The following is a 15,772-nucleotide window of genomic DNA, read 5'->3' on the forward strand; positions in this document are numbered from 1 at the left end:
AGACTGTAACGCGTGCACAAGTTATCCGCGAACCATTGTCCGGTGTAGACACACGGCGTGCTTTCTGTGGGTCCGGTTCGCGCCAGCGTCTACACAAAGTTAAACACCGGCCGTCGTCCGTTGGATGAGGGAGTTTTCGGGCGTTTGAAGTGGTTAATGTTACGTTCCGAATGATCGGAAGTGAAATGTGAGTGTCTTCTGTGTGGTGTGGATTTTATTTTCGTTTCTCAATGTTGGCTTTTTGATTGTGGTATGTGAAGTGAAGACCTGACCCCTGGGCTCACCGGTCGGTAAAATGCAAATGGAAAAAAGGAAATTTTATACCACGTGAAACCGACAAAGTGCTAGATCCGGAACAGCCCGAAAACAGGAAAGAAAGCAGGGTTCAATGGTTCTGCAAAACAAAGTGTACATTTAATAACATAAACCCCTAGACAAGCTCCAGCTCTGTAATGGATCGGTTTATCAGTTGTGCCGGTATGTGAGAAGCTGTAGCCGCTTATCAAGGCAAATAAAAATAAAAAAACTGTATGCAAAAAGGTGAAGTTAAGTGCGCAGAACCTTCCCTTTCCGTGAAGAAAACCATACACCGCACTGATAAGGATTCGCTCTCCTGTTCGTGTGGAGCAACGCGAGGGTGAAACGAGAACACGTGCAACGACGGTTTTGCCCGCGTCCGGGCCCCATCGGTGTGTGGATCAAAGCAAAAGCATAAAAGTGTTTACACGTGTGCGTGTGTGTGTGCGTTCATGTGTATCTCAGTGTGCAGGTTGATGTGCGTTTGCACACGAACAGGGGGGCGATGAACGAACCCCTATTTTGCTGTTGTTGAAAACTGACAATCACTCGACCGAACAAGTGCTTTTCCTTCAACGTTCTAGCGGACGGTTGCATTTTAAACTATGAGGGCAAAACAGAGCACACACACACACGTACAATTTCAACCCCTCAACAAACGCCAACGTCAGCGGAAGAGGGCAAAATAAGGGAGCGAAAAAGAGCGAGGGAGAGAGCGATCGGCCGAACTGAAGCTTTCTCAAATCGGATGTACGCGATCGCAGAGAGGGTGCGCGATCGGGGAAACTGTGCCAAAATAATGGATCGGTTGTACAAAAAAAAAAAAGATCTATCTTGCTTGTTCAGCACGCAGTGGTTTCCTTCACTTTCCCGGGGCTTTTTTTTCGGTACAATTTCCCATCGACGCAATGTGTGCAATTTCGCAGACCTCCTTGTTTGGACCAAAGTTTAGGATGATCCGTAATTGAATGCCTCAGTTTAGTGGTAGAGAAATAGAGAAAGAAAGAGAGAGAGGAAGATTTTATGATTTCGCGGAAATGTCTTTCACAAATTTCACAAACAACCCCTTTTCCCAGTACCATCGTTAGTGAGGGATCGCCACTAGTTGGGTTTGGAGGCGATTAAATGGTCTAACTATTCACCTTCAACCTTCCACGCTCCACACGTGTTTGTTTATTTCGGTGCAAGAACCAGCAAAGATCGTTGTTTACATCCTTCCCCTTCGGTCATGACATACGCAGCGCAAGTAGCGCAAATACTGCAAATGATCATTATGCGCCGCTCTTGTAACCGTGCGTGTATTTGGAACGGTTTTGTTCCGGGGTTTTGGGCTATTTTTAAATACGCAAAACGTTTCGTCGTCACGGGAGTGCAAACTTGTTAGGGGGGTTTTAATTGGGTTATAATTTTAACAAATTGAATCAAAATGGTGCTAAATGCGTAATAGAACAGTTTCGACAAGCGATCGTTCCTTGCGCAAGTTTCATGGTACAAGATCGTAAGATAAAACCTACTGCGATCGATGATCGCATTAGTATAAGACAACGATTAAGGTTTATTGAACATCTGAGAGCAGAAATTATAAAAAGCTATTTTGTTTAATTAATTTTTAAATGATTGTGCCAAAAAAAATATAAACAATTAAAATTACCTGAAGCGCTCAAACATTACGCGACTTCCTATGCATAATCTTTCAACTCATTTCGCCTCTTTAGGAAGCTGTACGTGCGAACAATGTCGTGTCAAATGATCTATCGTTTCCATCAAACAAACGTTCGCATTATTTCAATCGTGCCGCTACCTTGCCTCTTTCTACGCCGGACGAAGCGCAATACGCAAAGCGGAGAGACTCTCCGTTGAAGGCACAAAACGGATATAAGTGATGATGAGAACAATTTGCATATAATACACCTCATTTCGCTTCATATGGCCAGAACAGCTGTTCCTCGGGCGGGGTTTGTTTTCAACCCGTACGTTTGAACGAAGTTGATTCATTGGAAGTTGCGTTAATACACCTTTAGATGACCTTGCATTTGCTGTTTTGGAATTCTTTTTTTCTGTAAATAAAGCTTCAATTTTAAAATTAGAATACTGTTCTAATTTGAATAGCGTAATAAACCTTCGCATGCTAAGTATGCCACACCGCCTAGTAGTGAGTAATTAGTACCGATAGAGAATGGAAATGTAAACTTCTCGCTCAACAAACCGTTCCTTTCCATTAGCTTTCCATCAGCTTAAAATAAGAATACTGTTCTAATTTGAATAGCGTAATAAACCTTCGCATGCTAAGTATGCCACACCGCCTAGTAGTGAGTAATTAGTACCGATAGAGAATGGAAATGTAAACTTCTCGCTCAACAAACCGTTCCTTTCCATTAGCTTTCCAAGTGCAAACCCACCACCACACTCCTCCTGTTTTCATCTTCCGGTGTGAATATGTGTGTGAGTGTGTGTGTGTGTGTGTGTGTGTGTGTGTGTGTGTGTGTGTGTGTGTGTGTGTGTGTGTGTGTGTGTGTGTGTGTGTGTGTGTGGTGTGTGGTGTGTGTGTGTGTGTGTGTGTGTGTGTGTGTGTGTGTGTGTGTGTGTGGTGTGTGTGTGTGTGTGTGTGTGTGTGTGTGTGTGTGTGTGTGTGTGTGTGTGTGTGTGTGTGTGTGTGTGTGTGTGCGGCACCCCCATAATTCCGGTTTGTTTTACCATGGCCCCATGGTTCGCTGCATAGTTTCGTGGCCACAGTCAAAATATGGTACGGGCGTATCAATCCGGCGCTGGCCCGAAAAGTCGATTGCGCCGTTAGCTTCCGATAGCTTCGAGCGTTGGGCCTAACTCGGCTTCATGGTGGGTGGTGGGCAGGTGGGTAAATAATAGGCCAACTACTTGCATCCGGTTGGAAGTATTTTGGGGCTCGGTTCTTGCAGGAATGTGGGCTACGAGATACGTTTGATTGAGTGCTGAATATCGCTTGTTACAATCGGGATTTCTATTGGCTCAGCAGGAACCGTTGGTCTAGATAAGAATTGATTGTACAGTCGTGCGTAAGATCGAACGAGATCATTGAATGCATCAGACATTAAGACAAGAAGCAGTTTTTGATATTTCTGAAGACATTTGTGCGGTCAATATTCCCAATATAATGCCTCAAAGATACCTGTTAAGTTCAAAATATATCCTCCAGCTCAGTATGTACTAAACACACTGCACTCTTTGCGTATCATTACGCCAGGTCATTCGGTAGTCCATTCCGCGGCAACATCAGCAACGTTCCCCCCTTTGTAAAAGATACAACTCAACTCAACATTTTATGTATTTTGCTACCATGCTTATCAGTGAGCTGCAAAAAGGGCTACGCTCGTTATCGTTGTACCGCCGCCCTGTTATTTGTTGGACGGAGGACTGTGGAAGGCAATTGAATTGAATCTGATAAGCGGTCCACGTACGCAATACTGCACACACAAAAAAGAGGAGGTAACAGATGGTTCCGTGCGGTTGGTTTGGTTGATTTTGGCAGGGGTTTTGGCAGTGCGGATTTGCAATGGAATGGTTCATTGAGTGTGTTCTAAAGCAGCTGGTATCGTTAAACCGCATCTCGATGCAGATCTCCATGGAGATCAGTATTTTTTTTGAAGTAAGAACTGTGGAACAACTATTGCCTGTTATCTCAGCAGACGACGAACCCTGTAGATAAGATACACATTAGTCAGTGGTTTGTAGCTTACCTCAGACAACAGCAGTCAGTCAGTCGAACGGTGGACAGGTGGTATGATTCACCGCGTGCAAGCAGCTCTATTGCTCTTCCCCACCGTCCCGTAGAGTTACTTTCGGACCTTAAATCTGTGAGAACTGTTTAACGATCTTCGGCCAAGTGAGTGAGAGTTTTTGGGGGTGTTTTGTGAGACGGCCGTACGAGACGAACCAAAACCACCAACCTTCCCCCTTTTAGTGAGCGTGCGGCATGAGTCAGCGTTAGAGGATCACTTTCTTTCGGTGTCTGACGGCCAACAAAAAAAGGTGTTTGGACAAAACATCAGTGATCTTGACTGATCTTCGAGGAGTAAATCGAACGCGGGTGCCGAGTAAGCTTGTGAAGCCCCCTTTAATGCCCTGTAAAGTTATCGTCGTTAGTTGGGGGAGCCCGTGACCGCTCAAAATCAACGTGAAACAACACAAACGGCCATCAAGGCAAGTGACCCACATTCTCGCGGATGTACCCGGTGCGGATGGGTTCGGACAGACTTCTTTTCTTTTTTTTTGGGAGGTGAAATAAAAACGAGAAAGAGAGACCGGCGTGAACAATGAACTATATCTTTGAAGGGAAGTGAGGCATTGAAAATGCGAAGAAAGATAGAAGAAAATTGGTAACACATTTTAAACGCGTAAAGAAAAGTGAAATGGAACGTTGGGCCTTTCGCGAAACCCCGGGCGATCGGTCACGGTTCGTAGCCGGAAGTGTGTGAAATGGTGGGTTCCATCTTTCAAAACAATGTTGAACACGGGCTTTCGACACTGATCGGGACCTGGTGTAGTGGCGGCCAGTGCCACGATGGTTACAAGTCGATCATTATCGTTCCAAGTGCTATATGTGTGTGTGTGTGTTCGTGATGTGTCCGGTACATTGAAAGTACATCCAGCTACGATCGAGTACCTCTTCAAGATAACAAAGAACCATTTCTTATCAATTTCGAGACGATTGCACGTCCGTAAATGGTATGATTGATAAAGCAAACAGATTGGCTCCAAGCTATGATTTAGCTACTTTCGTTCGTACAAAAGCAAACGTTTTCCACCATTTGCCAGCAACACAAAACCGGCCTGGGAATGTGTATGCTTGCTCGTCCCGCCTCCCACAGGGTTCAATTATTCAATTTTGCAACCGGTCACAACGCGGGGAGGAGCGGGGAACGGTTTGGCGAAATAATTAATTCATAAACCGGGGAGCCGTGTGTACATTTTCCACGGAAAAAGCGATAAAGTGAAAATATTTCACTCGTTCTCCAGTCATACTTTTTCGCGCGTTCGTACAGTATGGTTTCTGCTGTTTAATTTTCTTCTCTATTCTGCCATTGTACCTTTTTACCCTTTTGTATATCCTTTTGTTCATGTTTCAATCATTTCGTGCGTTGTTTTTCTGTATCTTTTTGTTTCCTTTTATCTCTTTTTGTTCAGTTTTTATCTTTCTTTCTTATTTTCTGCTTTTTATTACACTTGCTTGCCCGTTCATTGCAAGTGAATAAAGCAATAGAAGCAATATTATGCCTAAAAGAGGGGAGGACGGCCTCCCCTTTGCTTGTGTGGGCTTGCACATCGCCTCAAACGTTTACATCGTTTTTCGTGTACAAAACTGTTGCAACCCCCCTCTTCAAAGGACGGCATTGAAGAAAGCATCTATTGTTTGTCCCAAAACTGGGAATGAACAGGGTAGTGCCTTTCTGCACGTGGTTTTTGCCGGTTCGGGCTGCCCAAAACAAAACCTTCCTATGGGCATTTTTGAGATAGCGAAATTGCGAGAGCAAATTTTGAGGATGGAGAAGCAGCGGTTACGGCCGATGGGTTTTTGGGCCCTCCCCTGTTCAGTGTGCCCGAAATGCCGAAGCTACACTTTTGCTTTATTTTCGATTTTTAATGGATCGATAATGGAGCACAAAACACCTTCTTCTCCCTCATCAAAACGGTGTATAATTGATAAGAAAGTGTTTCGACAACTTTTGAAGCGTTTCAGACGCGTACCTTACTTGAAGGGAGGAATGTTTGCACCTAATGTGTGTGTGCGTATGAAATGTGTCAAAATTATATCGATGATGAACGATCGGTTATTTCGAATGATTAGTGTGGGGCTTTTTTTATTGAGGTTGTATTGTAGGTTAAGGTGTAAAATGCGTTCGTAGCGGTTTGTGTAACTTTCCCTCTTACTTTCTCGTGCGGTAAGAAACCACATTAATAAATGTAACATATGGTAATCGTAATCGTAATTGTATGAAGTTGACTTGAAACAAGAAAAAAACGGAAAAGTAAATGAAATAAAATCAGAAAGAGTCAAAATAAGATAAAGAAGAATACAATAACGTAAAAAATCAAGTAAGGAAAACAGGAACAAAAAGAATAACCAAAACTTGTTGTTAATTGTTGAAGCTAACGTTATCTTGATAAGCACAAACGAATGAAATAACAGAAGAGTTAAAATGATGAAAACCTAGAATAACATAAAACATAAATTTGAAGTATATCAAAAGATCAGAAAAAAAAACTTTGGACAGTTCAAAGTTTTCTTGTGCGTTATCATATTTTGTTTTTTGTTTTAGTTTGTTCTTTTTTGTTTAGTTTATTGATCAGTTTTAGATATTTTTAAATCATTTTTAGATCTTGTTTATATCTACTTGGAAGGCCACCTTTTGTTTTACACTTTCTCTCTTGGATTGTTTCTTACTATTCTGTTCTTTTCCTTTATATGTTTTGTTTCCTTGTTTAAAACTATCAAACATTATCAATCTTTTACTATGGCAACTAACGCCTACGCATGGTGAGTAATTAAGATTGTAAAGTGTGCTCGTTTTGTACGCTTTTACGAGTGTACTTTATTGATTGTGCCTGATACCTATTGTACAGCGGAATGATAAAACTCTTGGCCGTGTACCTCTTGTATGGGTGTAAAAAGATAAGATAGGTATAGACTTTCAATAAAACCAGTGCTTGCCGTCCACTGTGCACATCTTTTCGAAAGGGGCAAACCTGCTGAGTAGGTGCAAAAGCTTGCTGACGTATTAATTGCCCCTATTTTGAAAATAGATACCCAGAAACGAAGAACGAAAAGAGAGGGTTAGTGTACGCTGTTGTCTTTCCCTGACTCTGATGCTCCAACTGATCATGTCCATCCATTCCATGTTCCCCGAGCCCCGAGACAGCCTAATGAGCACGGGGTAAAAGTAAGCCTAAATCGTTGCAATTAATTCGATTGGCCTCGGTACGCCAGGCAAAGAAATTAGCCAACGCACTGGATTAAATTACAATTAATCGGTACCTCCGCAAAATGGTGAGATAATGCACCTCAGCTGCGGACAGGAACAGGTGCGCAATCGTTTGCGTTTGTGTGTGTGGTTCCTCCTGAGCACGTGTGCAGTGAGGCACGAAAAGAACTCTCATTCTCAAGCTGACGCATCACCCTGGTACGATCATTCTGTACAGGAAGTGTAAATCACGGGAGGGAAATGGTTCCGGTTCGATTGGAAGCCAGCGTTCGTTTTGCCACCATCAGCCAGCGGTCCGTTGCACTCGTCCATCCTTTTGCGGGGAGGTGCTGCATCTTGTTTGTGGTGCATAATTTGGTCTCAAAAACCAAGGGGGAGCGCGTTGCGTTGTGCCGCAGATGCAGATGATGTGTTTGTTCGCTTTGCGTTGGCACACAGCCAAGCTGTACTGGGAACGTGCCTGCTGTATTACAAACTGCCCGCGAAGTGTTGTGCAGTTTGCCAAACCGGAGACGTCTAGCATGGTTGTGGTTAAGTGTGAAAAATGGCGTGTTCTAAGAATAGAGCAACTATTAATGAGAATGTGCACAGTGACGAGGGATGAAATTAGTTGGGGATGGGTTGGAATTGTTTTGGTACAAGCAGATTTGCTAGCTAATTTTTCCTAAAGCAAAATGCTTTTATTATTATTAAAAGTTATGTTTCATCTACTCAAAATACATTCCATTTAGTGTCCTTGTGTTATTCCAACCACGGCAACAAGAGTTCTTATTGTGGAAATGTTTTTTTTTTGCTTCTCAATTCTCACCCTGAACGTTGCCACAAATTCAATGCACAATGTCGGTGTGCATTTTCCCAAACGGCTCTTCCCTCCTTCTCTCGCTCTCTCTCTCGCTCTGTTTACCCTTATGCCATATGCCACCATGGGTGCATCGGGTTGCAACCGCCTTGAATCATTTGCATTGTCGCGTGGAGGTGGTGTTTGCTATTTGTTCCCCCTGGCCGCAACTATGGCCGCGAAAGGAAGTGGCATATGCGCGACAAAAGAACAATAACTACTTGCGCACTACAAATCACACACATATACACCTCTACCGCCTGCTAGTCTGAATGCAGCACAAAAAGCACATGTGCTCTTTGCCGTTCTCGCCTGTGTTACATGGTGATTTTTAGCATATGGCGGTGGTGAGTAAACACAATCGAATGGAAAATTCCTTTTTTGTGGGACCTTTGAGTGTAGCTTTATTTTCGGTTGGTCGGTTACGGTTTGGCTTGTCGGCGATGTTGCGGTGCGGAGATTGGTCTAATGTTTGTTGTTGGTGTTTTTGTGACTTAATTTTACTACTTTCTTTGTATATTTTCTGAAAAATATTGCCAAAAATTGTCCTCAGAAAGGCAAATATCTACTCAAAATAGAGTAATATTTTACAAGAAAATTAATTGAAAAAAATATGCAAATCCTTTATTTTTATTTTCCTTATATTGATCTATATTATCCCAATTTTCACAGTTTCAGATTCTCGAAGTTAGGGTCCCTTACCCTTTTAAGTTCGTAGGCTGAAATTTCAGCCTGTCAGCTGATTGCATCGTATAGCAGTTTTCAAGCAGCTATTAAAGTGGGTATAACATACAGGTGAGCTCATTCCAAGGTGTTTTTCGAGCAGGTACTCGAATCTAATTCTAACTTTGAGGCTGAAATAATCTAGACTGTAAATTGCAGGCTAGTTTTGTGTGTGGTTTTGTATGGAGTGTTGACATGATTTTAGTCTCCAACTTTCATACTCCATATGAAAAAGCTGACAAGAATCGTGAAGGGTCCCTTAAATAGTTTTTTTCCTTTACTGCGGGGGTTTGTTCAACATAGATTCGAACACAAATAACCTGTAATGTCTGAATTAGTGATGTGCTCTCCGAAGCGCTCCCACGACTCCGATCCTACTCCGACTATTATTAGTCAGATTCCGATTCCAGCAAAATGGAACCACTAGATTCGCCCGGAGTCGGCCTGAGTCAGCTAGAGTCGTCCGGAGTCGTTCGGAGCCGTCTGGAAGCACTTCGTATATAGGCCTTTGTTTTGAAGGCTGACTCCGAACGACTCAGAACGACTCCAAACGACTCCGAACGACTCCGGATGACTCTGGACGCCTTCGACTCCGAATGACTCCGGGCAACTCCTCACGACTCTAAACAAATCCGAACGACTCCGGACGAAACCGAATCCGAAGATTCCGGGCAACTCCGGACCACTCAGAACGACTCCAGACGACTCCCAACGACTTCGGACGACTCCGAACGACTCCGGAGATTCCGGGCAACTCCGGATGACTGCGGACGACTCTGAACGAATCTGAACGACTCCGACTCTCAACTATTCGAGACGACTCCGCGCACCTGCAGGCGATTCCGGACGATTCCGAACGACTCCGGATAATGCAGGGTGGACCTATCTTCCGGAGTCGATTCAGAATTTATCGGAGTCGGATCGTATTAGACTCCGGATTTTCTCTTTTCTTTTCGCATCTTTCTGCTAACATGCTGTATCTAATCGCTTGACATGATGCCATGGAACACTTTCATAAAAGCGTAGCTTAAACTTAAATAATAGTGTACTACATCAAGTATGGTTTCAATTTTTTAGCTCACGAGATTTTATTATTCATTCAATGTGTGGTTTAAAACTCATATTTTTCATATGTATTAGTTAATATTGTTGTAAAGATGTGTACAGTCAGTTTTACCAGTAGATGCAGTACTTCCATACAAATAAAACCTTCCCTTGGATAGCGATGCATAATTACAAGGAATCGTAAATGAAAACCTCCTCGTCACTCTCACACTCTCTCTCCACTTTCTAATTCACCATCCAACAAAGTTATACAATGATGATATGGTCAGCAGCGGCAAGGGAGGACACCCCCCCATGCTCCGAGCAATTGTTACCGGATGTACATACATTTATTGAAGCTCGTATGGAACATTTTAATGGTTCCAAAATTGACGCCCGTACCTTTATTTCGAACAGTAACAAAATCAAAATGCTCCTCCCTCGAAATAGTAAACGCATGAAAAAATGCGCACAAAAAAGTACACAAAACCCGTACCCAGCACGTACCTGCGCACACATACGAGGGCTTAAAACGGAAGTAAATTAAAACAAGATGAGCAATGCCAAAAGAGCTGGTAACTCTCCAAAGGGAAAGCGGGCGGGGGAAAAAAGGGAAACGAAACGCGATGACGATAGTGACGATGATGATGATGATGATGAAAATAAATAACAACCAACGAGACAACGCGTCACAGCTCACTGGCTCGCAAACGCGTCCACCGGCACAGGGCCCAGCATTTTTCTGTTTTCATCACAGTTTTCCACCAAAAGCCGCGCACCTGACACAACACCCGGCCTGTACAGAGGTTGAACAGATTTCGTGACATTGCGGCCGGCGGGACAGTTGCTCCATCAGTTGGTTTCGGGTCGGACGTGCCGGGCTTTTGCTTTCGTTGAGTGGGCGGCTACAAACGACAGTGAGATGAAAGAGAGCGAGAAAGACACGTAATTTAAATAATAGCAGTTTTCCAACCCAACCTCGCTTTGGTGAGTGAGCTTTGGCAAGGTGTTCTGTTGTAGGTTTTTGAAATGCGAAACCTTCGAGCCAAGCCGGGTAGCCAGATTGCGCCATAATTACATCGACAGTCACCACCTTTCATAACTGCCGCAACGGTGCGCGTTGTGTTTTAATTTAAAAAGAATCGAGTGTGTTTGTGTGTGTATTTTCGTTGCTGTTTCGATTGTAATTAATTAAGGTGTAAGATTTCCTCCGGAGCGATCTGAACACGTGTCTCGTGCGTTTTGGGTGTTGTTGATGTGCATAATTGAATTTATTTTTCTGAACCTTTTTCTATTACATTAGCGTCCTGCACCGAGCAAAGCAGAGCTTCCCGGGAGCTGAACAGTGTGTTGGGTGTGATTTCAGTGAACTGTGAACTTGTGCATTTCTTTTCTATATGTGATGTAGAGTGAAATTTGTGTACAATAGCCCTTGCCACAGTTATCTAACCGCATGGGAGTGTGTGTTGTGAATGGAAAATTGAAAAATAATTGACGATCGCATTAAAAAGCAATTAAACGGACGCCTGTGCATGTAAACGACCGTGTAAAGATGTCGACCAAAATCAGCAACGGCAGCAGCGGAGGTGGGATCAACACTGCACCCAACACGACCTCAATCACTACCAACAACAATAACAACAACAACAACGACTCGCCGGATGTACAGGTCACCGTTAAGGATCTTCCTATCTCGTTTAAGGTGAGTTGTGACGATAAACCGAACCGAGCGGGGTAGAACTCCATCACTGCCCTTCATCTCCATGCCCGCCAGACCGGAAATGGTGATGGTGCTGGTTGGATGAAATCATGTGAGTGAGGAGATGTCGTTCCGGTTCCGTGCGTTCTGCCGGTGCTCCCTTGCGTTCAAGGGTGAAATGGTTCTAACAGTGTGGAAGGTTCGCGTTTTGAAAGTGCGCTCAGTGCTAGGCCGCATTTTACTACGTTTTTATTTAGTTTTATTTTACGAGCGCACGATCCTCTACGGTCCGGTGGTGTATTGTCGATCGTTCGTCAACCGTAAACTTCCGCCCGAGCGGATGGTGCGTACCTTTAAACACGGCCGGAAGTGGGAGCATGAGGTAGTTTTTTGTTCACTGTCTCGTAATTACATGCAAAGTGCGTTGTTGAATTTTAGAGAGCATTATATGGAATTTCCAGTTTTCCAGAACTTGCTTGCCTACTTAATACATAGTTCAAGAATAATGAGGGGAAATGTTTAAGGGCGCAGACACGTTGAAGCAAACCATAGGTAACTTGTTAGGCGTGCTTTGTGACAACAGTTGCATAGTTGTAGGCGTTTTCATCGTACGCGTTTATTACTTTTGGAGTAAAAATGCATTGAGCAATGTAATAGGTTTGAAAAATGTTATTTAATTGAAGCTATGGAGTAGAAAATATTTCGCAAGTTTAATCGGAATAGTTTTAGGCTTTTTTTTTAATATCATCATCAATAACGACAATAAGGCAGATTTGAAATGAATCATGATACATACACAATACAAACATTCGTTCATGTTGAGCAACTGGAGATAAATGTTGCGTCAGTTTAATGTGCGATTGTAGAGGTTTTTCTTAACGCTAATGGAATAATAAGTGAATAATCTATTTTCTGAATCATCGCGTAAGCGTTATTAGAAAGGCTGATATCGTGTCGCTAATCGTGTGAATGACATTTTACAAAAAATGTTGGTTTATTCGATCAGAAATACAATATGATTTGCCTCACAGAAAGATTTACGCTTATGAATGCAGACATCAGAATATGGGTCATATGGATGAAAAGAGTGAACTATCTCAATATTTGCCTTAGCTAAATTTATATGCATAAGATGTATTGATAGATTAGAAACTTATACTGGATACACTGTCCGAGAAACATATTTTTAAAATCACACACCAATCACACATGAAAATCATCTTTATTACCCTGGCCCTATCGCACTATTTAAGCATCATTTGATGACTAATAGCAGCAGCAACTGCTGTCCCGTTTCATTAAGCTCCCACACTTCCCTCCCTCCTCACTTCCCATAATTGCACCTCTTAATTCATATTCGGAACAAAGCTTTTTCCGAACATCACGTGTGCCCCAATGAAAAGATCACTTTCGACAAGCATTGAACGAGCAGCGGGCCCGTTGAAAATGCTTCCCGTTGGATGTAAAACCGTTGGCGACGAGCGAAACGGTTTACATCCGACAAGGGTCCGGGGAAACGGGTTGCAATATAATTTCATGCAGCTTTTGTAAGCTATTGTTCCACGCCGGCGTCTTTTGATGAAAGAAGGGAAGGGTACGGAGGAAAAGGTGTTATGAGCGCTCTAACTGGATGGAACGTTGGCAAGATGCCTATTCAAACAGCGCGCACTTTTGTCGGTCGGCGGTTTAATAGAACCGTTTAGAGTAGGCGCTCGGGGCGAGATCGCGTTGCTGTGCATGTTGATCGTGCAATCTACAGGGTGGATTTGATATGCGAACTATTAATCATGTAAAAACTGCAAATGTATAGCATTAAACTGCTCTTTCTTTGAATTCAAAAACAATCCTTTATCACATTGTTCGAATTGATAAGATAAAACAGCGCTCTTAGGAGCTTGTTTAAGAGTATTTTTCCGATTAATCATCGATTTTATTTATTAATGATTCATTGATGTTTGTTTACCAATATTTGCAAATTGTATTCCGATTATCATGCTAAATTGTTTTCTAATTCTTCATTTTCAAGGTAAAATATCTCGGAAGTCAACCCGCCACAGGACTTTGGGGAATCAAACATACGAGGCTACCAGTAGATCATTTAGTAAGTTTCAATCGATCTTTTGCTAGTTTCAGTCCTTCAAAATATTAATATTATTCCTTCTAATCGTACTATCTTTCCTTTTACAGGTCAGCGTTGCCAAAAACTTACCACCAAATCGGATTCTTCCCTTCTGTAACCTTACCGTCTCGCTGGACGGTGTTAAGATCGAGTCCATCACCTCCAAGCTGACATCGGTATCGAACTTCACGATCGATACGATCTCGTACGGCGTGCAGGATCTCGTCTACACGCGAGTATTTGCAATGATCGTCGTCAAGGAAAACTATAACCTGAAAGAGAAAAATCCATTCGATGTGCACGCATTCGTGTGTGACAGTAGGTAAGCATAGTGCAGCGACAGATTAGCTGTTAACGCCGGTATTCTTATGCATTGTTATTCCTATTTTGTCCACAGAGCAATGGCACGGAAGCTTACATTCGCCCTAGCCGCCTCCTTTCAGGATTACTCCAAACGGGTAAAGGAAGCGGAAGAAAAGAACGGTAGCAGTGGGTGCGATACGGAGAAATCACTGCGAAAGAAGTTTGCCATCGATCTGCGGACGCCGGAAGAGATGCAGCAGGACATTACGGAGCAGGAGACGGAAGCGTGATTGAAAGTGAAAGTGGCTCCATACAGCAACAATAACAACAACAACCAACCAACAGAACATTCACACGGGACCAACCTGAGTGCAAATCCTAGTCCTAGTATGCTAACCTGAACCGCTGAAACCTGGGGGGGGAGACTGTTCGGTTTTGCTCGTGTCTCCAGGCGCCGGGCGGTCGCTGGACACGCGTACCAACAGAACGCACGCACTGTACCAAAATGTTTAATATTTGTTTGCGTTTTTGTGTTTGCTTTTCGTAGCGCGTGGTTTTTTTCTTTGTTCGTATCGCTTGTATGGTTTTATGCTAGTTGTATAATTTTAAAACTGAAACAAACACACGAACCAGGCTTCCTAAATCGATTGTAGTTGGTCGATAGTAGATACGGTACGATCTGCGCAATTTCAGTAAGGGATGCGCAGAAATCTAAGAGGTTGTTGAAGGAAACATACGTTGAATAGATCGATAAGTAACATGGGGAAGGCTGGCAGGCTGCCCTCCTTAAGCTAACAGAGGCGAGTGATTTTATTTCAATAAACATTTGTGAGTGCATTTTGCCTTTGTTGTTCAATTGTTTTATGGTTGAGAAAGGCATGAATCTATTTTGAATGGTTTTTCCCCTTTAAATTCACATAATAAATACGAGATAACATTACAGAAAGCTTAAATTATACCAGAAATTCAATCCGCCTAAAAGTATGCAATTGCATCACATGCAAAGGTACAGTGCATAATATAAGTTTAGCGCTGATGAGTTATACTTTTGGGAACATGTTTTAGCATGTTGATGAGTGATCGTTTATTTCTTCTTCTTCTTTGGCTCAACAACCGATGACGGTCAAGGCCTGCCAACCACTTGTGGGGTTGGCTTTCAGTGACTTATTGATTTCCCCCCATAGCAGGATAGTCAGTCCTACGTATGGCGGCACGGTCTATTCGGGGCTTGAACCCATGACGGGCATGTTGTTAAGTCGTACGAGTTGACGACTGTACCATGAGACCGGCTAACCTGATGATCGTTTATTTACCTCTAGTTTAATCTAGTTTTGTGTTGATTGATGTTTTTGTTACAACAGAAAATAATTTGTGTTATTTATCAAATGTTTATTTCAAAGTCATTTTTTATTATCCACTTTTTTAATCTTTTTTTCTAACATTAAAGATTATTATTAATTGATTGTTTATTTACAACGTTTTCGAGCCCCAGAAAACAATATTAAGCTGCTTTTGAACATTGTTCAACTGCAAATAAACGTTTGACGGCCAACTTAAATTCTGATGCTTTTTTGAACATCCTCAATCGTAACTAAACTTTTGCTTTCCACAATATTAACGTGAGTTTATATTTCCCATGTTCGTTTTTTCATGATCATTCTGAAGCAATTAGATTTGTTTGAGCTTAATTTTAATTAATTTAGTAATTATTTAATAGTCAATTATTAATTTTGAGAATTTCAGGATAAATTACTGGAAAATAAATTAAAACAATTTTTGTAAATGATGGCACA

General features: G+C 42.4%; 1 protein-coding gene across 8 annotated transcripts; it reads left to right on the forward strand.

The window, feature by feature from the left end:
- The first annotated feature begins 8 nt into the window (after window positions 1–8).
- Window positions 9–14,816, forward strand: LOC121593275. Of its 8 annotated transcripts, XM_041915501.1 has the most exons (6): window positions 4,014–4,156; window positions 8,764–8,886; window positions 11,162–11,560; window positions 13,584–13,658; window positions 13,745–13,998; window positions 14,074–14,816. In XM_041915501.1, exons 3-6 carry the CDS (start codon window positions 11,411–11,413, stop codon window positions 14,267–14,269), a joined length of 675 nt encoding a protein of 224 aa, XP_041771435.1. In that variant the 5' UTR covers window positions 4,014–4,156; window positions 8,764–8,886; window positions 11,162–11,410; the 3' UTR covers window positions 14,270–14,816. The 8 variants fall into 8 exon arrangements, with proteins under 8 accessions (XP_041771438.1, XP_041771434.1, XP_041771441.1 ...); XM_041915504.1 differs by lacking the exons at window positions 4,014–4,156; window positions 8,764–8,886 and adding an exon at window positions 9–250; XM_041915500.1 differs by lacking the exons at window positions 4,014–4,156; window positions 8,764–8,886 and adding an exon at window positions 9–187.
- The last annotated feature ends 956 nt before the right edge of the window (window positions 14,817–15,772 follow it).

The sequence above is a fragment of the Anopheles merus genome, chromosome 2L (genome assembly GCF_017562075.2).
Source record: "Anopheles merus strain MAF chromosome 2L, AmerM5.1, whole genome shotgun sequence".
Taxonomy (NCBI): domain Eukaryota; kingdom Metazoa; phylum Arthropoda; class Insecta; order Diptera; family Culicidae; genus Anopheles; species Anopheles merus.

What these genes read in the sequence shown, in the direction of transcription:
- LOC121593275 (XM_041915504.1), top strand. Translation starts at nt 11,411, where the DNA reads ATGTCGACCAAAATCAGCAACGGCAGCAGCGGAGGTGGGATCAACACT. An exon ending in GGCTACCAGTAGATCATTTA is followed by an intron (nt 13,659 to 13,744) that starts GTAAGTTTCAAT and finishes TTCCTTTTACAG; the next exon opens with GTCAGCGTTGCCAAAAACTT. An exon ending in GCATTCGTGTGTGACAGTAG is followed by an intron (nt 13,999 to 14,073) that starts GTAAGCATAGTG and finishes TTTTGTCCACAG; the next exon opens with AGCAATGGCACGGAAGCTTA.